This window comes from Pectinophora gossypiella, chromosome 14 (assembly GCF_024362695.1).
Source record: "Pectinophora gossypiella chromosome 14, ilPecGoss1.1, whole genome shotgun sequence".
Lineage (NCBI taxonomy): Eukaryota > Metazoa > Arthropoda > Insecta > Lepidoptera > Gelechiidae > Pectinophora > Pectinophora gossypiella.
In genome coordinates, this window is record NC_065417.1 from 11,704,866 (window position 1) to 11,732,300 (window position 27,435).

The following is a 27,435-nucleotide window of genomic DNA, read 5'->3' on the forward strand; positions in this document are numbered from 1 at the left end:
GAATTAGTCTCTATATCTGCAGGCAACGCAGAAGGTATTGGATAGTCCGCAGTGTCTGCAGGTTGCGGTGACGCGGCAGGTGTTGGGTGGTTTTCTGCAGGCGCCAACAATTCAGAAGGCAGAGGGTGGTCCACAGCAGGTTCAGGTAGTGTTAACTGCAGTAACGTGCCTATTTCTACCTTAGGAACCTTTCTATATCTGCAGGCGGCGGTGTCGCGCGAGATGTTAAGTGGACTCCCACTCCATCACTGTATGCAGCGGTGGACCGCGATGACCTTCTATTATATCTGTTGATGAAGTACCCACGGCGGCATCCTCACCTGGACTATGATTTGACGTGGTCTTTTGTCGTTTTGGACGGAAATCAGTAATTATGCTGATAGAGTTTCATTATATCTCTGAGAAGTAGAACCATCCAATACACGTATATTGAAAAAGTCGACTTGTTCTCTTGTTGCAAATAATATTTTTACTTACTCAGTGATCAAAATATAACTTTTTATACCGATTTTTATAATTAATATTCAGAAAAGCGTCTATTGACGGCGACGTTTATAAACGTTGTCAAAATAATAAATAATTATATTTGAGTATTGCGTGACAGAACGTATTCAAACGTCCTCGTCATTAGATGTTGTTAGTTAAACTGTAAACATTATGTTACCCACATGTGACGCAACTTCTATAAACGTTGACGTTGTTAGACGTTGTTCCTTTTACTGATGATCGTAGTATAACGGTTATGATAGAACGCTTATATACGACGACGTTTAGTAACGTTTGTGCCATATTTCACATTATTCTTGCTTATAACAAAATCAGAACGTCCTTCAGCGTCTCCTAATTTTATATGGAAAATTAATGTGTCATAATACATTTTTTTAAATAGCCGTCCGGTCAGCCGAAAGTGTTAACAGTAGGGTCGTTTTTGAAACGCAGAGGGAAATGTTTTAGAGGGATTGATTTCCATTTAGGATAATAGTGCAGTTTTCAACAACACAGGCTCGATTATAGACGGCGATACAGCTCCCCATTCACGTGGCTCGGGGAGGCGTGGGTACTTAGTTCATCTTGTGATGGATGTACCTCTGACCAACCAATTGAGTAGTCGTGAGCTTATAATAGTACTTGTGTAAGTGTAGTAGTTAATTGTTAGTTTAAGACAGGGAGTTCTATATAGTTATTTTTGCCCACAATTATCTATCAACACTATCGCCTCCGCTCTAGGAATCTATACGGTTAAGTATATACGTAGTGAGTCAAGCGTAAACAAGACGTTTAGACGAGCATGTCTCAGCGTCAGTTGGCGTAGTGGTCGAATGAGCCGAGGTACTCCAGAGCGGCGCGGTAGCAGAATTCGTACTGGTCCTATAACAAAAATATATGAACATTATTAAATCATAGAAACTAAATACATCGTGTTAGTGACATTTGAGTTTGCCGCTCTAGGATTGGCTTGCACAGCCATGAAAGAAAGTGCATTTCTTCGAGGCAATGACGTCATAAATCGAAACAGATGTATAAGGCCATTGATATTAAGACGAATTTTCCGTCGCAAATGTAGGTATGGAACTGAAAATATAAAGAAAACACTCTTCTAAGTTTTCACGAATTTTCCGGCAGGAAATTCCACTTGATATCAACTCAGAATCATGGTCTGAATCAACCACCTCAGTTTTGTTACGGTGTCACTAGCACCCATACGTACTCGTATAGCGTGTACGTGCTTGTATTGGGTGTAAGTGGGAGGGGGATGATTTAGCTCATTATTCTGAGTTAATATCAATTTTTACATCGCACTCGAACTTTCAGGATCATGAGCTGAATCATCCCCCTCAGTATTCGTTACGATGTCACATCCTGTATACAACGCGTGTATCTGTGCTAAATTAGGAGCGAATTTGAAATATAGTGTTAACATAACAGCATCTTGCCTATATTCCCAAAGGGGTAGGCAGAGGTGTGTACACGTCACTGGCTATGTTTCAGTCCCATGTAATAGGGGGGCGATTGTATTTATTAAATTACAATATAAAACGAGACGAATTGTCTGAAACGATTGATGAATGTGGATGAAGCAAGAGAAGTGTGTCGGGGTCGAAGCAAATGGAATTCCACATAGTATTTGCTTGTAACCCGGTGGGAAATAGGTGTGACTTTATGTATGTATGTAATTTACAATATTTTTCACTAATTAATCTCCTGAGGTCTAGATTTACAGCCGCAGTAGTTAAACTTTGGGGCTTGAGACCGTAATATAAAGGTCGTTATTATTCACCTCAGTTTGCACCATGGCGACGCGTTGCGTGCGAAGCGTGCGCACCGTCTGGAACACGTCGACGACTCCCTCGTACTGCATGCGCTCCAGCACCGTCGACAGTGTGATGAACACGCCCGTGCGGCCCACTCCCGCGCTGTGGGAATAACCAAAGGTAAAAAACATGTTTTTTTGTAATATTTGTATCTGTTACTGTAAAAGCCGATTCTAATTCCTCCCCTCCTCGTTGCGTCGTATTCCTCAGTGCTGAGGGTCGTGACCTCCCGTCTGCGCCACTAGTGGTTTCTAACTATTGGTATCACTTTTTGCCGCACAGTGTTGCTATATTCAAGCACAAAAATAAGGGTAAATCTTCAAGTGAGATGGTGGTATAAGCTCGTTAATTTCGACTTTTACCGACAGGCACCTAATGGTAAATGTTAGGAGATGTTCGATGAATGGTAAGTGTTAGGAGATGTTCTATTCCCGGTGGTGTGTGACAAAAAAAATAACACTTTCAAGAATGACGATTCGGGCTTTTACTACCATCACATGATTTATCAGAGATTTAACAGTAAATCTTTCGGGCATTTAGAGTAACATGTTGTTTTTTAAATTGTATTTTAGAGATTTCTATTTTGCTTCTTTAGGAGTTTCAATTTGCCTAAATTGCCTACCAACCTGTTCCATGTTTGACCATGGTTTAGAGATAACGTCATGACTTTCTATTCTTTTTTCAAATTCCGTTCTCATTTTGTTTAGTAAAAAAACTCATTAGACTAGGTTGTTGTGATGACTGCTAGATTACTGGGTCTATCAAAGTAAAAAGGCGGCGTCCCCTAGGTAGTCCGGTTACTGGGCCGACTAAAATAAGAAGGCTGCCTCCCCAAGGTACTCTTACGTTTTCCTGGGAGCTTTTTAGTGGAGACGGTATCCTCTGCTAGATGTGATATTTTATTGTAATAGCTACGAATCAAAAGCTCACCTGCAATGCACAGTGATCGGCCCATCCTGTCCAAATTGCTCCTTGGTCTTGTGCACCTGTCCTAGGAAGTCGATGAATCCTTCCCCACTTTTGGGAACTCCCTGCTCGGGCCAGTCCGTGAACTGGAACTGGCGGACCGTTCTGGATGCTCCGTCGCGGGCGTCTGTGACCTAGCAACAGAAATTAACATGCTTCAATGCAGGAACACTCACCACGGGCCTTCTACCTATTATAGGCTGTAGAACTCCAGGCTTAGCCAAGTTTTGCAAACGATTTCGATAAACTACTGTAAGTGCCATGTCAATAGTGACTGGTCACTTTTTGTAATCGTTTGCAAATTGGTCAAGGCCCCTGTTCCTGATCGTGTTAACACGGGCTTGTTAAGGTAGCCCTTTTTGTTCCTAGATAACTTCTATAAGCTATCATTATGTAGGCAGGAAGTAATAAAATAATATAAAATAGTAAATTTGTTAGATTATATTATGTGGCACTTACCTTGAATTCTCTCAAGATGTATTGAGGCATGTTATATTCTGCTATGGGATCGACCACGAAGCACGTGTAGCGCACAGAGCGGTCCGACGGCCAGTACTGGTGACATTTTTCCTAGAAGAACGAACACGATATTATTTCCTGGATAGGCATTTAAAATTATTTGAAGTAACTAAAGAAATTGAATCCTTACCCTGCCCATTTCTTTCAATTTGGTCAGCATCACAATGATGGTGGAGTTGTGCTCCCACAACATTCGCCAGAAGTCGTCAGTGGTGTCAGGCAGCGGACCTTGCGTCGCGATGTACGCCGCTCTGTATCTGTAGCCATCCACAAACGAAGCGTTGATGTAGTCGGAGCCGTCGCGGGGCGTCAAGCACACGCGCGTCGACTCATATGGCAAGATGTGAACCAATCTATTCTTATGCTTATTACAAGGCAAGCTGGCAGACACGAAGCGACTAGAATCAGCCTTCATGTTGGCAAGTTTCTTGAATTCTAATTCCATGCCAGTAATATTCTCAATAGCGTCAATACGCATTAGCTTCTGAATGTGTGCGTGCAGATTACGGGCCGGGACTTCGGTGTCTCCGCATACCACAGCCTCGAGCAAGGCGTCGTGGATGAAAATGTACTGGTCCTCAGTCTGCACCATGTAGTTGCGTTGAGCTCGCAGGCAGGTCACGTGCCCGTAGATGTCGACCGTGCGTTCATGTCTGGCCCTCTCGAGCATCGAGTCAATAACGATGAAGCAGCCAGTTCGGCCAACACCCGCTGAACAGTGTACGACTAGAGGTCCAGCATCAGGAGGATTCAAAGCACGGACGCGTCGCAAGAATTGTAAGAATGGAGCCGGGTGGTCAGGGACGCCGTGGTCAGGCCACGCTGTAAACTGCAGCTGCTTAATCTCTCGACGCTCAGCTCCTCCATTTCTAGTAACTTGGAAGGTTCGGATGCAATAAGTGGCAAGTTCTTGAACTTCCGCGATGGTTACCGTCATCATGCCATACGTTTCGCTTCCCCGGCTTGGCCAGTATTGGTCGCACTTGATCCTTGTTCGCTCCTCGAGTTTAGTCATCATCACGATTGTGCCTGTTCGCAGTTCCCAGCACATTCGCCAGAAATCGGTGAAGGTCTCTTGTAGTGGGCCTTGAGTTGCGACGTAGGCATTATGTTTTCGGTAGCCATCACAGTAGTTGGCGTTAATGTAGTCGCTTCCTAGTAAGCCGTCAATTGGTTGGAGGATTACTCTGCTGTGGTCGTAAGCGATTACATTGGCGTATCGGTTCTTAGGTTTATTCACCTCCATATTAGAGTGATCCCATGTGAATTGTTGTCCAGGTTCAATACTTTCGTACTCCTGAGAGAATTTAAGATTATCATTAGCCTTAAGTCTATCGATATGTTCTGCAAGTTCTGATATAGGAATAGGAGGGTGGGAGATCATAGCTGGAGTTTGGAAATTCAGTCTTCTCATTTCGACGGGATCAGATGGAGCGCCAAATCCAACATCAGCTGACATTAAAGGACGAGTTACTGCCGCTTGATCAGGAGTCTTGCATGGTTGCCTTCTTCTCTTCACAATGAACAACAACACTAAAAGTAAGGAAAGCATCAACGCCGCTATGCTTGGTCCAATTACCCAAACCATGCCGGCTTCTTTTCTGTTTTCCTCTATTCTTATTTCTGGGTTCTCGTTCATGTCCTTGGGGTCAGGTCTGCTTGGTTCTTCTCCAGGAGGCGCTTCACGCATATCCAAAGATAAGTACTCAGAAAACGGACTTGAAGTGTACAGATGTTTCTGAGGAGTATCTACAACAGCTCTTACAAATACTCTATATCTCTTCGTCGGGTTCAGTTTCCTATTCAGGAAACCTTCATACATTTCATCATTTCCTAAATGGAACGTGTATAAAATGTTTCGTTGCAAGAATTTAGCAGCAATGTATGGTGCATTTTCATCGTCCGTTCTCGCATTATTCTTTATCAAATCGTCGGTTAGGAACTGATCAGGATTCTTATGATTATGTGCCTTATCATCGGGAACTACAACTAGATAATAATGGGATATAGGGCCGTATTCTTCAGATGCTTGAGGTAGAATAACGAGTATTTCGTTTTCAACAACGCCGTAAAAATCGGGCTTCACCATGGGCTTAGGCGCTGCCATTTGTGTGGTAACTGTAATTTTAGTCGGAGGTCTGTACGAATCGTCATTCGGAATACAGCTCACGTTCACGTTGTAAGTCGTAAACGGAGACAGGTCATTTATTGAGTACGAAGTTCGATCGTGCTTTACAATTATTTCCCGCTTCGGAATTTCTTGTGTTTGCGTCATGCCAAGTGAATCCACGAATTCTTTAATAGCATTGTATGAAATCTTATAACTAATGGGGTTTAAGCGTAACGGAGGGGACCATGATAAAGTCATGGAGTGAGTTGATACGTCTTGAGCTCTGAGGTGTAAAGGCACTTCTTCAGGCCTTACTTTCACGGTAACCTTCTCGGATAACCTTCCTAAACCTTCGTTTGTCTTCGCAGCCACAGCAACAGCGTATTCTGCAAACTTTTCTAAATTTTCTATGTCTGCGGAATGCGTCATGTGAACAGTCTTTTGTTGCCATTCGTCTAAATCTTCAACTGGCGTCATAGTGTAGAAGATTACATAGCCAACAATTTTCCTTCTAGAGGGGACGGGTTCCCACCATACTTCTACACTCGATTCTGAAGTTGCAACGGCCTTCACTGCCATGGGAGCTCTACCTATGTCCCTTTCAGTGTGTGCCGTTATATCTTTACTGTACGGTCCTGGGCCTTGATCTGTGTACGCCCTTACTTTAAACACATAATGGGCATCTTCTTCTAAGCCCGTGAATACTGCTTTAGTTAATTCTGTAGTTTTCTCTATTTGAGACGACTGATCACCTCTCTTGTAAAACTGGACGTCATATTTCTTAATTTGGCCGCTTCGATCTGCTCTGATTGGTGGTTCCCAAGTAACACTAATAACGTCTGGCGTTTGGAAGTGATAAGAGACATTTGTTGGGGGTCCTTTAGGCGCTCCTTCAGGCGTTAACCAATACTTGATCGTCTCCTGTCCAATGCCAATATGATTTCTTCCAGCTACTCTGAATTCATATTGCACACCTCGTTCTAAATCATTTATCCTAAACGACGTAATTTTAGTTCCAGAGAAGTTTTCTTCGTCTAAAGGCTGATCTTTTATGCCGTATCTAAGACGATATCCCAGTAAATCACCATACGTTTGTGTAGGTTTCGTCCATTCTAATTCGATTGATACTATTGGTTCTCGTTCCAAGACCCTAGAACAAAAATATACATGTAAGTATTCAAAACATAGATATGATGAATAAATAAGAAAGTCACTATTACGAGTATATCAAGTTCTACTTTAAACAACAAACAGCATACATATAGTTCTGTGCACAGGCCAATTTTGTACTAGTCCTTGCGTGTCAGTAGTTATGTTAGGCGCAGTATGCCCAATTGCTAGTTTTCAAGTCGACTTCAAGGTGTGGTGTTAAAAATAACATAACATGTCACAGGCCTCTTCTCAATCAATTGTACTGTGTAAGGATCACATTTCGCCCCGCAGCTGTGATTCGGTGGAGGTAAAATTAAGATCATTGGGAAACCCGCAGTTCTACTCACTTGAGGTTGACGGTCGGCCGGTTTGGCACACCGCCGGGTGTCTTGACCGACTCCGGCGCACTGCGGTCGCCGTCCCCCTTCCTGGTGAGCGCGGCAACCTGCACACTGTACCGCGTGTCTGGCTGCAACCCTGAGATGTTCAGCTCCAGTGTCGTGTCGTCCATCACGTTGAAGCGCATTGGGTCGTTTAGGAGGCCCTTACCCTGAGAAGGATGGAGATTTTAGTGGAATGTTCTCCAAGTATGTTGGCCTATTTGAAACAAGGCGACTCTTCTGGTGATACATGTGACTCGTGCAAAAGCAAAAACGTATATGATCGTTGTTTTAGTCTATAAACAGCCCACTGATAGTGACATGATCCATAATTCTGAGTTGATATCAAGTGGAATTTTCCATCGCAAAAGTATGGCACTGAAATTAATTAAAAAAACATAAAAAAGTTCACGAATTTTCCGATAGGAAATTCCACTTGATATTAATTCAGAAACATGGTCTGGATCATCCCCCCGAGTATTCGTTACGATGTCGCTAACAACCTCTATAGATTTTTTTGAACCGCTTTAATGTTAATTATAATTAAAATTGAAAAATGTTGAACTTACCTCTTCTCTGACTTCTTGCACGTGCACATGGTAGCCGCGGATGATGCCGTTCTTCTCCTTCTCCTGAGGAGGCTTCCACGTCACGTGGATGGAAGTCGAGTTGATGGCCGTCACCTTCACGTCCTTCGGCTCTCCAGGCACTGTGAGCACACAAACACAGCATTACATACTGAACACGACCTCCTCTTCTCGACCTAAATGCCCTATCAGCATCTACGGGAGCGTGCTAGAACACTATCTAAAGCTTCTCAAAAATCAAGGGCCTATGTCGAAATGAAAGCATCCGCGTCAAAGGTACTTCTTAAAGCAAATTCGAAACTTCAAAGGTGGAAGTGTGGTCGGCAAACCCCGTCGCAATGCTGATAGAGCACTCCAGTCGCCGGCGAGTGTCTACACACGCCTCTCAGCATCTCGATCGGGCATTTGAATACCAACACACACTGAGACATTTACATTACGCCCTTTCACATCACCATAAACAATTAAAATAATTACCTTCCAATCCACATCGTTTAGAACTAAATTGTCAAGCTTTACAAAGAGTTCAACATTTAGTTAGTTATCTATTAGATCATTAAAAGCACAGCATTACTATTATCTAGACGTGTTGGTTTCACACACTGCAAGGGGTCATGCTTCGGGACGTCCGACTTGGGAGTACCACTCACTCGAATCAAGGGAACACCAAGTCTCAAATCAAACGATACGTCTACGAAGACATGCGTCGTAAGGTCACCACTTGCAGTTTGTTTCGTTAGACATATTATTGTGCTAGGAAGAACTACATGAAGCATAGGCACAAGCACAAACGCACATTGAAACAAGCACTATAGTAACTTATACTCACTCCTTACGGCTGTACGGGTTACCAGGCGGCCCATACAAAGTCAGTGACGAGAGAAAAAAGAGAAAAACGCATTCAAATACATTTAAGATAAATTGTGCGAACATTGCAGGGCGAACGGAACTACTAAGTGAGAGATTACGAGTAGAACGCTTGTCGGCAAAATAGGGGTACTCTTTATTTTACTTCCTCGTGTATTTTGAGCTCTTTAGGAGGCGCATTCGGGTTAAGCCGCTTGGGACGTCGGCGGGGCCTCGGTCTAGGTTCGCGTGCACTGCCTTTTTCTGTTCCCGGAACAAATGGGAATGGGGAAATTGTATTTTTCGAGTGAGGAGAGTGTCTCTAATGTAATGTATGAAGCTTTTACCTGTCATGCTGAATCGTCTTTCGCTTGCACAATTCAATTTAGTGGGACACTTCCGAAGTTTTTGGAAAGAAAAAGGCAAAGCACTTTAGGTGACCGACTCTGTCCTCGACGTATGCGCTAGGATCACTCACACGCACATGTATTGATTAATGCGACGGCGCCAGTCTTGTGTGTGTGCTTCTTTAGTCGTGTTTGGCTTGTGAAGTCGCGCCCGCTTTTCCCTTCTTTGCCTATGTATGTGTGTAATGCATCGTACCTTGTGTTGTAATCTTCTGTGATGTTTGTGACAGTGTCAGAGTGTCATTGTCCGTTTGCAGTGGTCCTCTATGGAACTGTTCTGTATAAAATCGCCGATGTACATTACAGGAGTGGATGCCGAATTATCTCGTTGCGTTCTTTGGGTTCCGCCTGTTCGTATGCATTAGCGAACTGCATAAATAGTATTTTGTATATGTCACAATATCTAGTGTGCATGCACGACGATAGTTGATAGAGAATACAGAAGAAGGAAGAAAGGCGAGAGAGAAACGCTACTGCAAGAAGTTGTAGCTTAGAGCGAGTGAGATAGATAGAGAGATAGAGATAGAGACAGAGGTAGCGCGTAGTCTAGACCGAGCTGAGCAATCGGGGTATACAGGCGCGGAGCCCGGGTCTGACCCCTCGGATCCTGGGGACCAATTATATTCAGGCAAATTTTGAAGGATCCTCGGGAGTCGAGGTTGTTTGGACCCGTAGTATTCCCGCTAATAGTAGAGAGTATAGTCAGAGAGTAGTGAGTAGAGAAGTTGTGAGTAGCATGCGCGCGTGTGGTGTGGGGAGGGTATTGGTATTCAAATGCGGCGCTCGGGCCGTGGTGCGTGTCGAGCGGAGGGCCGCGGGAAGCCACGCCCTCTGAGCTCCGATCCGCACTTCACTTGCAAGGTACGGATCACGGAGCTCAGAGACGAGCAGTGGCTCCTACGGCCAACCCATTTTGTGTTGTCACGCACTCGCTCTCTCACCTCGTGTCGTCGCTAGTGCTGAGTGCTTCCTAAAAGTGCCGTCTGTACTTTACGAAAACAACATTCAAAATAAAAGTGTGAAACTGTTTTCGTAAAGCAAGACTTGAACCTAACTGGTGCCCAGTGAAATCAACTGAACGAAAACGGTGCTGTGTCGGTAAAGAAATGCATGCAAAACTGTGTCCTTTGCTAAATACTGAACAACTGTGCGCCAAAATCAATATAATAACGGTGCCGTCGACACTATGTCGGGTGCAATATAAACTTTGCATTTCAGTGAGTGCCATCATTAGCTGATCAATGACGATTCGATAGAAACGTCAAGAAATCATTACATGTGACAGTGAGTGGAGATGGTCGCTTACGCGGCCTTACAACGAACTCAAATGATAACTGTGACATGATTATATAATACAAGGAAATTTATCGGCAAGCATAGTAATACTTTGTTACGAGAATTAACCTCCTTCATTAGAATCCTGCTATAATGCTCTCAAAAAAGGAAAAAAGAAAAGGAAAAATGACATTAGTAACGTTGGTAATATTATATCGAAAGTAGATTATTGTTATAATGACATGAATCGTTCCGTTACAGCATAAAACCATGATGATTGTCGTTATAAACCCACCACCAGCATTATTGAATAACATTTGCATATCCAGGATTAAAGTGAAAATGGAAGCAATTTGGACAACTGTTTTCACAATAATGACGCAAATGCTCGATAAAACTCGTGAAACTGATTATCTTTGCAAAGTGTTTCCATTTTGAATCCAATCCATTACGAGATAAAATCACCCATATCTATACAAAATGCGTCAAATGATATTTGGTTTCAATTGAATGAATCAGTAATCATTTCAAACTATGGATGATTTTACTCTTTTCACCTTTGTTATACCAACTTCCATACCAGTCCGGTTTTAATTAAGAATTCAATTAATTCATTAGATTTCTTAAATGTAAGTCATTTTAAATTGTTACAATATTAAAGAGGGCAACATCAGAGGATCTGAAGCGTATCAAACAATAAATCAAACATTTCAATTTAATCAAAAGGTATTCAAAGTATTCAGACAGCACTTCATTAACAAAAGTCCTCCGATATCACCGTGAAGCCAAAGACTTGTTAGTACGAATCCAATTTTCAATTTACTTTAATAATGTCTTCGGCTGAATCTCAATTTCGTAAAATTCAACGTATGTTCCATTTGTGCGTATCGACCATAATTGAATGAAGTATACTTAGTTTGAACGTTTAGACATTGTTTAGGGACATTTTAGTAATGAGATAAATTTTAGAAGACGTATGTTTACGAATTTGAGATTTTGGGAGTTAATAAATGAGTTTTAAGCGTATGAATGGGGGTGAAACGTACCGTCTTCGTGAGTGCGGACTGTGACGGGATAAGAGGCGGGGCCGTCGCCAACGCTGGTGCCGGCGAGCACCCAGATACGGTACTCGGTCCAGCGACGCAGCTCGTCCAGGACAAACGTGGTCTGGTTCAGCTTGACGACTGTCGCCTCAGAGTCGCCCCGCCCAGATTCCACGCAAAGCAGCTTGTAGTAAGCGATGCGGCCGTTGGCCCGCTCCGCCGGCGGCGGTTGCCACGACACACGGATTGCAGTAGGCGACACAGCAACAGCGGTCACATTCATCGGAGGCGCTCCCGGAACTAAACAAGCTCATTGGTAAGCACAGAAATGACCCATTTAACCACAGAGTCATTTCTGTGCATCATTCCTCTGACCTGCAACTGAAACGGACGCGCTGCGCGTGTCCAATTAAGGCCACAGAAACCGACCTAACCGATGCAATCACTGAATGCGATTGAAACAAAAATAAATCGGTGCCCAGAACATAAAATTGAAAGAGCGACCAAAGTCGCTAAATAAAAATCGAGCATGCACATTTTGTAGTGTGGTGTAAATGTAAGATCCGCTCGCCCTTACATCTCTAAGTCTCATCCGTCACACTTTCTTCTGTTGGAAAAGAAATCATTATTTTGTTCACGACACGAAAAACAATGAGCAACCCAAAAAATTGGCCCCAAATAACCGTTAATGAAAAAGCTTTCCCGTTTGATGATATAAAGTGACACCCATTATGAATATCATGGAATTGAATGCTCCAGAAATGTATTCGAGTTCTTCGTGTCGATTAATAATAAAAAATAAAACTCACACGAGGTGTTAACCTCAACTGACCTACGTACAACATAAAGCTACTACTCAGGTACCGTATACGCATTTAATTTAACAGAGTGCTTCTAGGTTTTACATTAGGGCCGCGGTTATTCATGTGCGTCGCGAGATGCGTACACGGTGCCGTTTCGACAAAATTACAATTACAAAACACATATCGTGATATATAAAACTTGGTGCTTGTGCTTGTATTACTGGCAGCGTGCCGGGCAGGTGCTTTTATGTGAAATATTACAGTAGGAGTTACCTGGAAAACCCACAATAGGCTTCATACTTTACTTTCACACGTTTTCTCTAAGCATTGACTGGTGTGGAGACTTGGTGACAGATAGACATTTCCATAACAACAAAAACCCCTCCCATTTATTAATATAATTTATCAATATCTTTCCCGTCCCCACCTTTCTCTATAGCTTCATTTCCACTGACTTTTTTACCATCTATGCATCACCAAGCCTCGTCCCCGCCAAGTGTCTCACATGACGTCACTCGCACTTCACCTCGCACCAACATACCGTATTGCTTGGTGCGCACTGCCACGGGCGGTGTGGTCGCGCCCTCGCCGCGTTGCGACCGCGCAGCTAACCAGATGTAGTACAACGTGTTGGGGTACAATCCGTTGAGCGTGTACGTCTCTGTTATGGGTATCCGTCTAGAAGAGAAACATTCATTAGTATTGCTTGCGGTATGCAAATCTTTTGAAGTCACTTTTTTATTTAATACCTATACTAATAAATATAATTTCACTTTTAGCGATTTTTTGTCGGCGTTTGAGACAATCATGCCGCAAACACGATGACAGGGGGCGGCGTCTATCCAAACTAATTCCCCAAATGGACTCCAGGTTTCACTCCCGCGCGCACCTTGCCCGTGCTGCTGTCATCATGTTCGCGGCCTTCAAAAAATTTACATTTGAACCAACCCCCTAAGGATGATGTGAGAGGATATTTTTTCGTTGGATTTCAACCATTTCCCCCACTTACTTCCTATGATGCTCCTTAGCGTAAGTGTCGTTCCAGTACAACTCGTAGGAGACGATGTTGTCTCCGGCATGAGCTGGTCTTCGCCAGGACAACGTCACCGATGTCTCCCCTGCTTCCACTGCTACCAGGTTTGACGGCTGAGATGGCACACCTGATGGGAGGATATTGTTAGTTGATCCATATTGTAAGAGATGTCTTAAAGCAGCGCTATGTAACGACTGCTAAAACAAGTTCCATTATGACGTTGGTGTCGTAGAACTTCCTAACAGTATGTAGTAGGGCTTGCGAGGTAGATACTCGACGACAAATGATAGAACTAAGTGCCACCAATGCCTAAATCATTTTAGTATTATATAACCGGATAGCTGACATATGAAATTGGCAGAAGTAGTAGTAATCTGGGAGAGGGGCTCCCAGAACAGCTGCATTTCTTTTGATGGAGTCCATTGTTCATGGATTCTGATCGATCATTACAATGGCGGAACGAACGTAAACCCGCCTTCTATTGAGACATTTAATAATTGGCGTAAAATGACAATCACATTTTTGTAAAGTTCCTATTAGAGTGAATACGATCTTCTTCTATCGTGTGGATTGTGAGGATTGCCAACCTCAACAGACCTGGTGTCAGGGTTATCTACTTACATCAGTAAGTAGTATCCGGGACTAACGACTTAACGTGCCTTCCTGTGAACCCGATTGTGAGTCTAAAGCTCAAACCACAGAGGCCGTTACGAATCCGGTAGGGAATAATAGCATTTCTCACCTTGCTGAGTTTTGACCTGCACGGGTGCTGATATAGGTCCAGGTCCGACTGACGTGAACGCTTGCACCCGTATTGTGTACACCGTGTGCGGGGTCAACTCGCTGATCGTTGTCAAGTGGCTGTTGTCCATCTGTGAGAAGAATTGTGTCAATTGGTTTCTTGGACAAGTGTTGAGTATTAATGTGGATGGATTGTGTGGGGAAGGATACGTGTGTATGTGAGTACTGAGTTGACGACTGACAGAACTGAGTGCAAGAAGACAACATGTAATGCTCAGTTAGATTGGGATAAGGGCAGGAGGATGATGTTTGGTTTCTTGGGAAATGTCATTCAGATTGGTACATAAAAGTAGTGCGGATGATAAAGGAATAACCTTAAGGTCAGCCATTCAACCGATATTTACGAGGGCACAAAGTGGTTTTAATTACAAGATTGGCTTGTTGGTGTATGATACATATCCAAACTATTCTGAAACCCAAAAATTAATAATGGTTGACAATATATAACTTTTATGCCAGGTGGGCTCGATCGCGGACATAGTAAGGTTATCTGCATCATATCGCACATCCGAGAAAAGAAAGTAGCAAAGTGACTTTGCTAGTTTTTTTTTCGTCTAGGCGTACGATATCGTGAAAGCTAAGATGGTGATATCTTTCATAGAAGATTTTTCTCTCGCAAAACATAGGAAATCTCGACTTTCTTCTAAACTCAGAAGTAAAACTTCCTAAAATTCCACTTACCATTTGCGAATGCCAGGACTGTAGCGGTTGAGACGGGTCTGTCGTGTAATAAATTTTGTACCCCTGTGGACAATCATTTCAAGGCCAGGTTACAATTGAGTTGGCTTTATTCAAGAATTCAAGAAGCGTTTCAATTTAGGTTTTCGTAAAGGGAATTTTGCGACAGTTGAAAACTTAGGAGCTTCGAGATTAAATCTCTTTTTGTACGTAGTTCCATTTTTAAAAGAGTACCTACCGAAAGTTAGAATTTATTTTTTTGGAAATATAATGGTTCATTAGTATTACAGTGGCCGCTAGAGGCTATACGTACAATTAAGAAAGAAATTCAAATGATTTCTTGAATTTAACAACATAACATAGCAATTAGCAGACGAAAACTCCTCGACACCTATGTTTGTATACATACAGACATACATAACACGCCTATTTCCCGTTTTGGTAGAAAGAAACCACGGAATTTCCACTTCTACGATCCTGACTCAACACTTTTGCCTAGCTTTGTTTGTCATAGGGCTAACATGTGCACCGTGATAAAATTTTGTCACGGTCATTTTATCGATTCTGATGATATAATTGTCGTTTTGTCGATTGGTGCTAAAATGTGAACCCAAATAAGTCATGTCGTTCTGTCAAAATACGAACAAAATCACGTGGTACGCATGTTAGGTAAAAAAAACAAAGTTATCGATTTCGACAAAACTGATTGAACCGATCGATAAAATTTTAATATGTTGCGCATATTAGCCCTGCTGGACACATTTTTTTTATACATAGCTAGAATAAATAGGTGGGCCAAGTACGTGCGGTCACGAGCATTAATATGTATACACTTTGGTACTATGTCACATTAACTTTTTTGACAAATTGAACTGTAAGTCTCACTAAATGTCAAATATGTTAGTGCGACAGAGTCCTAAAGTGGGTACATTATATTGCTCATGACTGTACATACAACACAGAAATGTTCTAAGCGGTAAGTGGCAAGATTGTAGCATAACATCACTTACTGCATCACGCATGTGTATCCCCAAAAGGTGGGTACTGACTGGTGTTACGAGGCGTTATGTAATGCGTTCACAGCGAGCGTTCGTGCTGTCAGTACAGGGAAATAAGGCGCTCGTAGCGAGCATCAACACTGATTTTAAGCACACGTAACATATCATGCTCGCTGCGAATGGTACAATACGCCTCGTAACACCGGTCAGTACCCACCTTAAGAGGTAGGCAGATCTGTATATACCTACACCCACTCCTCGCTATGTTGTTGAACATTAAAAAAAGATTTCCAGATGATAATGGTGTAACATACCGTGACTTGGCCGTTAGGAGTCTCAGGCTCATCCCACTGGATAACCATGGTGCTGGAGCTCAGAGGTCGCACTTGTACGTTCCTAGGCGCAGAGCCGGGTTCTGGGAAGAATATCGTTCATTTTACTAAATACATATTAGCAGATATAACATAAGCAGAGGCACAAATCGTTGCGCCTTTTGGTACAAAGTCATAATAAAAGATTCTACAGTTAAAAATCACGAGAAATGACAATTTTTTGACAGTTGTCAGACTCATAGCAAACGGAAGCCAGTGAAAATTAAACGTTGTAATTGTGAGGTTAAGAAAATGTCAAAAAGAAATTCTCCAGAATTATGACATTTCTCTCGTGATTTCTAGGACATTTTTGCGGGGACTCAAATGATATTGACTACCGGTGATTTGAAACTCATTCTAAGGGATACTGATGAACCGTATGATGACAGGTGCTTAGGGGGTTTAAAAAGGCGACATTGATGCAATTCATCTTAAAAAGCAATATTGCTATTTGACATTTGTTGACATTGCGCAAATGTCAAAAAGCAAATTGTGTTTTTGATGATTGTTTTAATGTGGCCTTTTTAACCCCCTAGCGCATCGTTCGTATGGTCCAACAGTAAGAAGTCTGTTGAATCTACACATGGATTGTTCACTATGTCGGCTTTTACGACATGCCCGGAAAGATAGCAGCTGATCGTGTTCGTTTTTATCCGTTCCCAGTCAAAAATAGAGTAACTTTCATTTTGTGGTTTGACAGTTCGAAAACTAGTTTTATCTCTGTCATGCACTTACTCATTTTTAGACAGAGTAAAATAAAATAAAGTTTCGACTGGCACAGAATCGGCACCCATTAATTAAGAAAGGCGTTTTTTTGCATAAAATGACCCAGGTTTTTCACGTAGTTTTCTACTACAGATACGCTTCTGAATTAATGTCATTATTCATTAACAATGCCAGGAAATTGTCATTAATGTAATGATGATGGATCATAATGAATCTTATTTCATAACATGTAAAATTCATTCGTGACCTTTGATAAGACTGTTTTAATGAAACTTTCAGTTTGTGATGAAAGTATAGGTTCCGGCAAACTTCTTGAGCATCGACTTTGACTGCGCACAACCGAATTTTAGATCTCTTTGGTGGTGCGGTACGGGGCGCGGGGGCGGGTGAGTCCCGCATCGACCGGCTATTGGTAGATCAGTCGATACTTCCCCCGCGCACTCTGTCTTCGTCCCTTTGACTCCCGAATACACTTGGTGCAGTGAAACTGTCACGTTTTTGTTATTGCTCTTTTGTTCGTTTTTTTTTGTTATTACTCATTTGTTTAAGTTTAAGAATTAGTTACTAGCGAGGTCTATGTCTACAGATCCAAAACCTAGCACTAGCTCTGGTATTGCTGGTTTCAACCTCATGGAAGGAACATCATACTTACGTGACGATTAGTTTTTTATTAAATATAATAATATAATATAAGTCTTAATAAACTATAATAATATAAGTTTAGTTTTATTTATAATAATTGTTTTTTTTAATGAAATTAAGAAAATAATCAAAAGTTCATTTTTTTGCACGGAAGTGTACGTGCGCGAACTTTCCCCCACTACGACACTCGATGCTCAAGAAGTTTGCCGGGAGTTATAATTCGAAAAACCTTTTACAAATGATGGACTTTCCAGCCTACAAAAAACATTATAGATGGCGCTGTCCGAATTTGCCTTCACTTCTAACTTCATGGCTAACAGACATATTATGCATCTTTAATCTTTGTTTTTGGGTATAAATGATGACCCTTTTTATTACATCCAGGCACAACACATCATCCACCCAATATTATTCTGATAAAGAGAAGCAATACGTATAGGTAGCAACATAATACTATTAAAATCTGATCCTTGATAGATCTTTGATCTGAAGCTTGCAAGCAATCAAGCAACAATTATTTCTATGTATGCCTCTGTCATTACAATATATTTTTTAATAATTATGTACCCGAGCAAAAAGAAAAAAGGTAATTATCACGTTAAATCTGGACAGTTCCAGCTATATTTTTTTGGGGAACTTGGAAAGACCCTTATTGCGAAGAGGTAGGTAGGTACCAATTGAGTTGAAAGCCCAATATAACATTTTTTATGGTTAGTTAAATAATAAAACTCTAGAAATAATATAAACTATAGTCTGCATACCGAGACGAAATGACGACCTTGCTCGTGATTGGTCGGTTACTCGTATATGACGCTTAGGTCGGTTTCACATTGCGTGTTTTTTAGTCTGTTCGTATTACTCGTGCTGGGTAGACGTCCCTACTCTACTGCGATCGATTTATTGATAAGATTTAATTAATTTCACAATAAAAACTGAAGTGTTCACTGAAGTAACCTTGTTGACAACCCCTTAAGGGTGTTCTGCCTTGTCGTTTTCTATGCCATTATTATTGTGTGATAGAGATGCTACAAGCGCTATAGCTGCTAGCTCGTCTCGATAAACAGACTACACAAAATTCAATACTTATAAATTACACTAACTTATGGTCTACATCACACGAAAAACCAGGAGTCCAAAAACGAGATATCATCGTAAAAGTTATAAAACACAAACAAAGCAATATCAAATTAAGAAGGGAGTTGCCTCATCTCAATTATGTACGAAATGAAAATAAAAACTCGACAATAAGCGTCGGGGGTACAATAGCACACTTAATAGGATTTGTAATCGTGGCCCTAACACGGAAAAGGGGCGTCACTCAATGAAAAATCTCTTTTCTGTTTATAATGCTTGGAAAGGACGAAACAATAAAAGTTTTTCGGGACTGTGCGATATTAAAATGCTATAATCTCATTTGGGAGCACAATTCGGGACGTCGGCGCGGGGCCAAACTTTTCCCTTTATTAGAAATGTAAAGAAAATAAAAATCTGTCAGCAATTTCGAAGCAACGTTTTCATTACCAACTCATTTGAGTTTTAGCTTTTTTATTTTGTTTCTTGACATCGTTCCGTGTAATTTGAGACGCTGTACTAAGGCGAGGATGCACGAGTCACGTTTAATATTTTGAGACCGTAAATTAGGTGCGATAGCGGCAATATGCAGGGGGAAATATGAGAAGGAAGAAATGAAATTCTAAATAGGCTTAAGAGCATTTGAGTGTAAGCCTTCCCGCCTCAATGGAAATAAACGAGATAAAATAAATAATATTGTTCGCTACCGTATTATTGGATTCGATTATTGAAGTTGAAATTAAACATTGAATGACATGCATTGGGGTTGAGGCAATAAGTATTAATTATGAAGGCACACCCGCGGTTTGACACAAAATACCATTCATGCTATGTATAATTAAATCCGTTGAAAACCCAAAATTAATAAGGAACGCCACTGTTAATCTCATAACATGACTTATATATACTTACTGGCACCTCCATATAGGGAATCCACTGGAAGCGAGCATGGGAAAAAAGATAATGTTAGTCAACAGAAAGACAGACATTAAATATAATGTAACACACAGTGCTGTAGCAGAAATAGGGAAATAGGTGATTGTAAAGTATCTAAATTCTCCTGTAGACCCTAACATTGATAATAAGAAAGAAATGGTGCATGGAATAACTGAAGTTGATTGCGCACTAGGTCTACTATCTATTGTAAATTAAAATACCAGTGCAAATGAAATAAACAAAATTGTACGAATCAAAGTTCTGTCATACTCAAAAGCGAACTTACATGAAGCAGCGGCGTCAGACGGCGTATTGCGCGTGGACATGAAAGACGACCAAAAGAACCTTAGACAACTGAATATTCAGCGCAAGAAAAAAACTAATAAATCAATGAAAAGAAAACGTTCGAAAGCGGTAAATGTAAATTATACAATCAAGCATATGGATGAATGCGTAGGAAATAATACGTCAAAATAAGTAGGTACTGGTATGAATACATAGAATGAACTGACAATCGATCGTCAGTTTAGTCGTCTCGCTGAAATGGTAATTAACATGACACAAAATTCCGCTACACTCCATTCAGTTTTAGGAGTAGAAGTCTAATTAGATTATGTAACAGAAATTAATTGCTCCAAGTTAAAGTTGTTTGTAATTAGTTCTATTTACAGTGCTATAAGAACCGTTTTGAGATTTAAGAGTTATACTTGGATAGAACGTGCCCTTTACCAGGAAATTGTTAGACACATTGATGAACACAGATAGTACACAAGAAGTGATAACCGTGACCAATGATCACGGGAAGTGACAGTTGTGATCAATGATCACGGGAAGTGACAGTTGTCATCACGTAAAGTGACAAAGGTGATCACGGAAAGTGACGAAAATGATCACGAAAAGTGATACGTACCGGTTTCTCCAGTGGTGATGACGGCAGGAGCGGACGGGGGTCCTCTTCCGATGTTGTTGACGGCTATGACGTACATCTCGTACTCTGTGTATGGTGACAGGTTGGTGACGGAGTAATACTGGGTGATGACGCCGGAGATTTCACTGAAGGCCTGTGATTGATAATGTTTCAGGGTAAGAAAAGGAAGGAAAGAGGCTGGAGCTTGTAGACATAAAAAATATATAAATAAAAATATTTATCAATATTACATTTTTTTCTTTCTTTTATAGTTTACAATCTACTATTACATTGATCTGGTAGTATAGAATTGAAGTCGCAAGCTGTCCTTTTTAACAGACTTCAAAAAAGGAAGAGATTCTCTTGTCTGTATGTATAATATTTTTTTTATGTATGTTCACCGTTTAGCAAAGGCCGGTCATGGGTGACCACAAAAGTTTTCATCTCGAGCTCCTCCGTGCTTCGGAAGGCATGTTAAGCCGTTGGTCCCGGCTGCATTAGCAGTCGTTAATAACCACCAATTCGCATTGGGCCCGGTGGTTTAAGTCCTGATCTCCCTATCCATCCATAGGGAAGGCCCGTGCCCCAGCAGTGGGGACGTTAATAGGCTGGTGATGGTAGGTATGTTCACCGATATTTCCGGCAATTATAGACGGATTTCAATTTTTTTTTTATTCCAAACCCCATTGTTAAACAATTGTGTCTGGAAATCTCGGCCTTAGGAGGTTAACCTTAAGGTTGCATGTATTGGCTCACACGTAACAAACAGTTCGATATTTTACTAGTTTATTTATTATTATTATGACTGTTACGTACCTGATTAGCATATTTGGGCTTGTATTGGATGACGTAGTATTGTGGTTCTTCTGGGCCGCTGTAGGTCCACGCCAAGCGGACGGTGGTGGCTGTGATCTCTGAAGCTCGCACCTCTGTCGGCGGTCCGGGCAACGCTGTAAATGAAATTGATGTCATCAAACAAAAGAAGTTTAAAACTAAAGTTTTATATAAACTTCATCACCCTTTTCTACCTCCTTAGGGATTGAATTTCGCAAAATTCCGTCTTTGTGAACACTTACATTCTAAATTTCCTAGCTCTTGTAGTTTCCGAAATTACGTGATACAAGATAGTAATTACAAAGTCGAAAAGGTCTCGAGCTGAGTTATTGGCAAGGTAGGAGGATTAAATGTGGACAACGGTATCAGAGCACGGGAAGGTGGTTCGGTAGATCACCTGTTCTTTTACTGGACCGTAGAGCGTTGCAAACCCAGGGAAAATAGGGAAACTGCAAGGCTAACATGCGAAACTACTAACAGGCTAAAATTTTGTCGAAATCGATAAGTTTGGTTTTTCCCCTAACATGCGTGGCACGTGATTTTTTGTTCGTATTCTGACAGAACGACATGACTTATTTAGGTTCACATATTAGCACCAATCGAAAAAACGACATAATTATATCGTCAGACTAGATAAAATGACCGTGACAAAATTTTATCACGTGGTGCATGCTAGCCCTGCAGATTGTTTTGTGACGTGAAACAGAAGCTGTGATGTGAGGTAAATCCGACAGCGGAGAGTTGCCGTTTACTATTTATTCCTTATTCTATGATAAAAGTGTCATTAGTTTGGTGTTGAATCCATGCAAGGGGTGTTTGTTATACTGAAAACGGAGCCGAAATTTATATTGATTAAGGTAGTTAGACGTAGTTAGAATTCGGTCAATTTGAAACACTTTCCAGGGCTACTACCCGCAAATAAGTTGCACTTCATCCTTTAATCTCGTCCGAATTAAATCGAGAAAACGGAGCACGAACAATAATTAATCATTAATCAACCTGACATCCGTTTGTCTCCCGGAGCGCACAACTTTGCAACCCTTTCAATTATGAATTATAACACTAATTCATAATGGATGTCGCAATTTATCAAATTGATTTTCCCAAATCCTTCCACCTCGACGAAGTTATTTCCATAAATTTGCAACAGTAAACTTATCTGAAGAAATTATGAGTGTAATTTGATTCAGTCAGTCAACTGGCCGGCAGCCGAAGTAGATGATGGATTAATTATGAAATACTGAACTCGTCGGGGGCTTAATTATTTGTGAAATAAAATATTAATGGTGACCATAATGACCAGAGGAACGATTCGTCGTTCGGTGATAGGGTGTAAGGGTGTTATTCCGGAATCCATCCCTCTTTTATCAATGTCAGTTTGCGATAACATCGTTGGCATATCAGTTAGTCTTCGAGAAAATTAAAGCTGTCACAATTTTGACGATTAATTACGATTTTGTGTGGTAAAATGCCTTGTCATGCACAAACATTTGTAGTAAATATTTTTGATCAACGAATTATGTCTATTTACAAGTAAAAAAGACGTTCAGACATCCAGAATGTTTCCATAACCATATACATATACTCGTATAGCAGAAAAACGATCACGATTGCATATTCCAAGGACATTCAGCCTTAAGACCAACTATTACAATATCTGTTAAAATTAAACGGGCTGTTCGCGAGCAGTTCCTAATATTTTTGGAGTTTCTGTTTTGTAATATAAGAATCCTGTCGTGTGATTGGTTGAAACTGTCAACCCATGCCAGTTTAGCCAATCACAGGATAGGAGGCTATTTGTCAGCGTATACTCTCAGTTTGAGTAACTGCTCGTGAGCATTCTAGATCTGTAGGTACCCAGAAAATTTTCAGGAATTCCCACTGGATAAAAATTTACTAGAACCAAACCAGAGACGAATCCAGGATTATAGTTTGGTGGTTGGTTTGTCGTCTGTAGCTCTACACGCTAGTTATGACTATGAAAAACTTTTATATGTTAATTTTAGTGGACTAAACAAAACCCACATAGACATATTATTATACGAATATTGTTCAACTTAAACAAAATTACATATGGTTCGAATTGATGACATTTATTGAAGTAAGTACCATTATTTTTAAGTTTTGTATTTGGAATGTGAATTTGTTTTTATTTTATTGACGTAATTTATTGTAGATTTGCCGCAAATGGGTGAAATTGAAATCAATGTAGAATAGAATAACACTTACATTGCACTTTCACCTCAGCAGTAGCCTCGATGACCCCGAGCACGCTGGCTGCCTCGCAGGTGTAGTTGGCAGACTCCCGGATGTCTTCCAGCTTCAACGTGTTCAAGCCCAGTGGCGGGTTGTCTTCAGGCGTCAGCCATTTTGTTAGACCTGGATGAATCGGGCAATTTAGTGATAGAAATAATAATCTTTATTGAACATAGACAAAGAGTTGAAGAAAAGAGAACCATATTGAAGACTATAGAGAACCGGTGAGGAAATATGATTGGCCACCTGATACGACACGATTCATTTATAACAAACATTATAGAAGGAAAAATTGAAGGGAAGAGAGGAAGGGGTAGACCTAGGATAACATTTATGAAACAAATAAAAGAGAAGGTGCAGGTCGTGTCGTATCGGGAGGTGAAGGTTTTGGCGGGAAGAAGAGAGGAATGGCGGTTACTCCACCGACAAGAGCGCAGCTCTTAAATAGAGAGAGAGAGAGAGAGATTGAACATAGACTTACAATTTTACATTAATAAAAATACAGACAACTATAATATGACCAATTACTCTAGATATGCGGCGGTCCCTGCACTAAGCTCAGCTTGTATCGCAGGGGCCAGAGTACGATTTCCTATGTTAGGATTTACAAAATGGACATACAGACATAATACTATGAACACTATGAAAAATTATAACTGCTTATAACAAAAGACACAATAATGAAACATAATAAAAATATTTAAAAGGATGTTAAAGGTTTGTTTCATCACTTATCATAAACGTTTCATTCCTGAACAGACCTCCCCTCAACCGGAGGAGTTACTTAGTATGGTACTCCGCCATGTAGCGCTGCTACGGGTTCATGGAGGTGTTTGGTAACCACACCTCCGTAATGAAGTTAAACTGAGAGGGAATGATGTGTGGGTGTATGTATGAGTTTAAATGAAGCTTGAGTACCTTATGTAACATACAGTCTGCTAGCGTGATTTCTAAAGGTCTAAATTCATCTTTGTTATAATTCTCTCATCATTAACAGCACAATCAACCGGAGGAGGTTTGGAGCATACTCCACCAAGCTGCCCCACTGCGGGTTCGTGGAGGTGTTTTTACGGCTAATAGCCGGGACCAACGGCTTAACGTGCCTTCTGAAGCGCGGAATTATCTTACTTTTTCGAACAATCAGGTGATTCAGACCTGCAAAGTCCTTACCAAACAAAGGACAGTCTCACAAAGTGAGTTCGTCAATGTCCCCATCGGGAATCTAACTAGATACCAGATACAGATCTTGAGGCTAACGCTAGAGCGTTAGAACCATTAAACCACCGAAGACAATTAATTTTCTATAAAACTCTAAAAGAATTAAGTGAATCATGAACGTAATCGTATAATTTGTTATTACAAATACATATCAAGAGTCAATGATCCGTTCATTAAACAAACAGTTTATAGATTCACGCAATCAGCCATTCTTTATTTGGGTAAAGCGTAAATGTGCTCTTTATTCACTCATTTGTGGTCATCAATTGGAGCCCGCATAGCATTTGTATTTACCAAGTCGACACTCGATGTGTTTCAATTTGAAACATGTTCCAAATCAAATGTATCAATAATGTTATTGAATTATTTGTTAACACTTTCACGGGCAGAGACCATGGGTTATTGATGGTTCATAATAAGTAATATACCACCTTGAAATCGGAACGTCATTAGACGTTCTGTTCTTGAAAGTGTTAACGAGTCCACGTTTGTGCCCACTTGGGCTTCAGGTAAGTTGTCCCAAATATTATTGTTGAGTGAGAGCCCTCAGACATGTTTGTACAGGTATCATAAGTTAGATATCATTCAGTAATAAAACATAACATAACATAAACAACTTATACGTCCCACTGCTGGGCACAGGCCTCCCCTCAATCAACCGGAGGGGGTGGTGGAGCATACTCCACCACGTTGCTCCAATGCGGGTTGGTGGAGGTGTTTTTTTACGGCTAATAGCCGGGACCAACGGCTTAACGTGCCCTCCGAAGCACGGAATCATCTTACTTTTTCGGACAATCAGGTGATTCAAGCCTGAAAAGTCCTTACCAAACGAAGGACAGTCTCACAAAGAACAATAAAAAAACAGAAGTAATAAAACATAGCACAGGTTTTTGAACCTGCTATTGTTTATCTATAGTAATACAAGTCAGGCAGTCAAATGTCAAATCTTCAGGTTAGGTAGTGTGAAAAACGCTGTGAAAAACGGGATAGCGCTAAGAAGATGATGACGATACGTTTGTCTGGAAGAAATTGCTTAACCGTGCATCCACACCGCAGTAACTTTTTGTAGATCAACGTTTTCAAATGTTACTCAGCAACAACCGACAGTAAAAAGTTATAGAAAAGTTACAGATAGTTACCTAATGTTACCGTGTTACCGTGGTGTATAGAGTTGGAGGAGGTCGGTGGCGCAGCGGTAAACGCGCTCAGTCTGCGATTGTTGAAGTTAAGCAACTTTCGCAAAGGCCGGTCATAGGATAGGTAACCACAAAAAAAAAGTTTTCATCTCGACATCCTCCGTGCTTCGGAAGGCACGTTAAGCCGTTGGTCCCGGCTGCATTAGCAGTCGTTAATAACCACCAATCCGCACTGGGCCCGCGTGGTGGTTTAAGGCCCGATCTCCCTATCCATCCATAGGGAAGGCACGGTAACATGCCCCAGCAGTGGGGACGTTAATGGGCTGGTGATGATGATGATGATGTTACCGTGTTGGATTGTGTTGTTCCACAAAAGTGGATGCACGGTAAGAGCGATAAGGCCGCCCAATTGTACTATATCCGTGTATTGTATAAGTCTATTTGGTAATGTTAATTGCAATGAAGTACTATTTGATATGATTGCTTACCTTTCCTCCATTTGACAGTAGGCATGGGCGATCCGAAGGCCACACACTTGAGGGTGAGGTTGCCGCCCAGCATCACCTCGGTCCGCGGCGGCGGCGGGATGGAGAACTGTGGAGATACGCGCCTCACTGTGGACAATATATTATGTTTAATATACAATGCAATAACCGTTTGAGGAGCTCGGTGGCGCAGCGGTAAACGCGCTCGGTCTGCGATTGTTGAAGTTAAGCAACTTTCGCAAAGGTCAGTCATAGGATGGGTGACCACAAAAAAAAAATCATCTCGAGCTCCTCCGTGCTTCGGAAGGCACGAGCCGTTGGTCCCGGCTGCATTAGCAGCCGTTAATAGCCACCAATCCGCACTGGGCCCGCGTGGTGGTTTAAGGCCCGATCTCCCTATCCATTCATAGGGAAGGCCCGTGCCCCAGCAGTGGGGACGTTAATGGGTTGGTGATGGATACAATAGCTTAACCACATCGTTACATCGTGAGGAAACCTACATTCCTGAGAAATGACCTGTATTGGTCTGGTTTTCCCTTCGCGGGTTGGGAGGTCAGACAGGCAGTCGCTTCTGTAAAACCGGACCTGTCAAATCTTCAGATTAGGTAAGCGGACCCTGTGAAAAACGGGATAATGCTAGGGGGATGATGATGATGATACAATACCTTATGATACCTTATGATACCTTATGATACCTTATGATACAATACCCTGTACCGCACACAAAAGAAACACATTACATAAACAGTAACAATTAAATATAGTAATTTAGGGTGGCTTGCGTAAGGGTCTTTAAACATGTTTAGTGGGCCACTAAACATGTTTAAAGACCCTTACGCAAGCCACCCTTAATATTCATGATTATAACATAAACGTATGGTCCTGTCGTTCACCGGTTTGCTTCTCAAACGGGGAGCGCCGGTTCGAGCACGCTTCCAGATTT

At 41.4% G+C, this 27,435-nt stretch overlaps 1 protein-coding gene across 4 annotated transcripts in view; it reads right to left on the bottom strand.

The window, feature by feature from the left end:
• Positions 1–711: 711 nt before the first annotated feature.
• The window catches only part of LOC126372717 (tyrosine-protein phosphatase Lar), a 584,292-nt gene continuing 557,568 nt past the window's right edge, over positions 712–27,435 (bottom strand). Inside the window, exons 9-26 of one of the 4 annotated variants that reach the window (XM_050018569.1) lie at positions 26,496–26,621; positions 23,627–23,776; positions 21,380–21,513; positions 20,567–20,717; positions 19,633–19,656; positions 16,225–16,325; positions 14,916–14,978; positions 14,176–14,305; positions 13,410–13,560; positions 12,942–13,078; positions 11,601–11,897; positions 8,009–8,148; positions 7,407–7,609; positions 3,928–7,057; positions 3,738–3,848; positions 3,243–3,412; positions 2,279–2,414; positions 712–1,368 (exon numbers count right to left, since the gene is read on the bottom strand). In XM_050018569.1, the coding sequence (XP_049874526.1) occupies positions 1,300–1,368; positions 2,279–2,414; positions 3,243–3,412; positions 3,738–3,848; positions 3,928–7,057; positions 7,407–7,609; positions 8,009–8,148; positions 11,601–11,897; positions 12,942–13,078; positions 13,410–13,560; positions 14,176–14,305; positions 14,916–14,978; positions 16,225–16,325; positions 19,633–19,656; positions 20,567–20,717; positions 21,380–21,513; positions 23,627–23,776; positions 26,496–26,621 (5,423 nt within the window). In that variant the 3' untranslated portion in view covers positions 712–1,299. The remainder of the gene's footprint in view (positions 1,369–2,278; positions 2,415–3,242; positions 3,413–3,737; positions 3,849–3,927; positions 7,058–7,406; positions 7,610–8,008; positions 8,149–11,600; positions 11,898–12,941; positions 13,079–13,409; positions 13,561–14,175; positions 14,306–14,915; positions 14,979–16,224; positions 16,326–19,632; positions 19,657–20,566; positions 20,718–21,379; positions 21,514–23,626; positions 23,777–26,495; positions 26,622–27,435) is intronic. The other 3 variants (XM_050018570.1, XM_050018571.1, XM_050018572.1) reach the window with 3 other exon arrangements.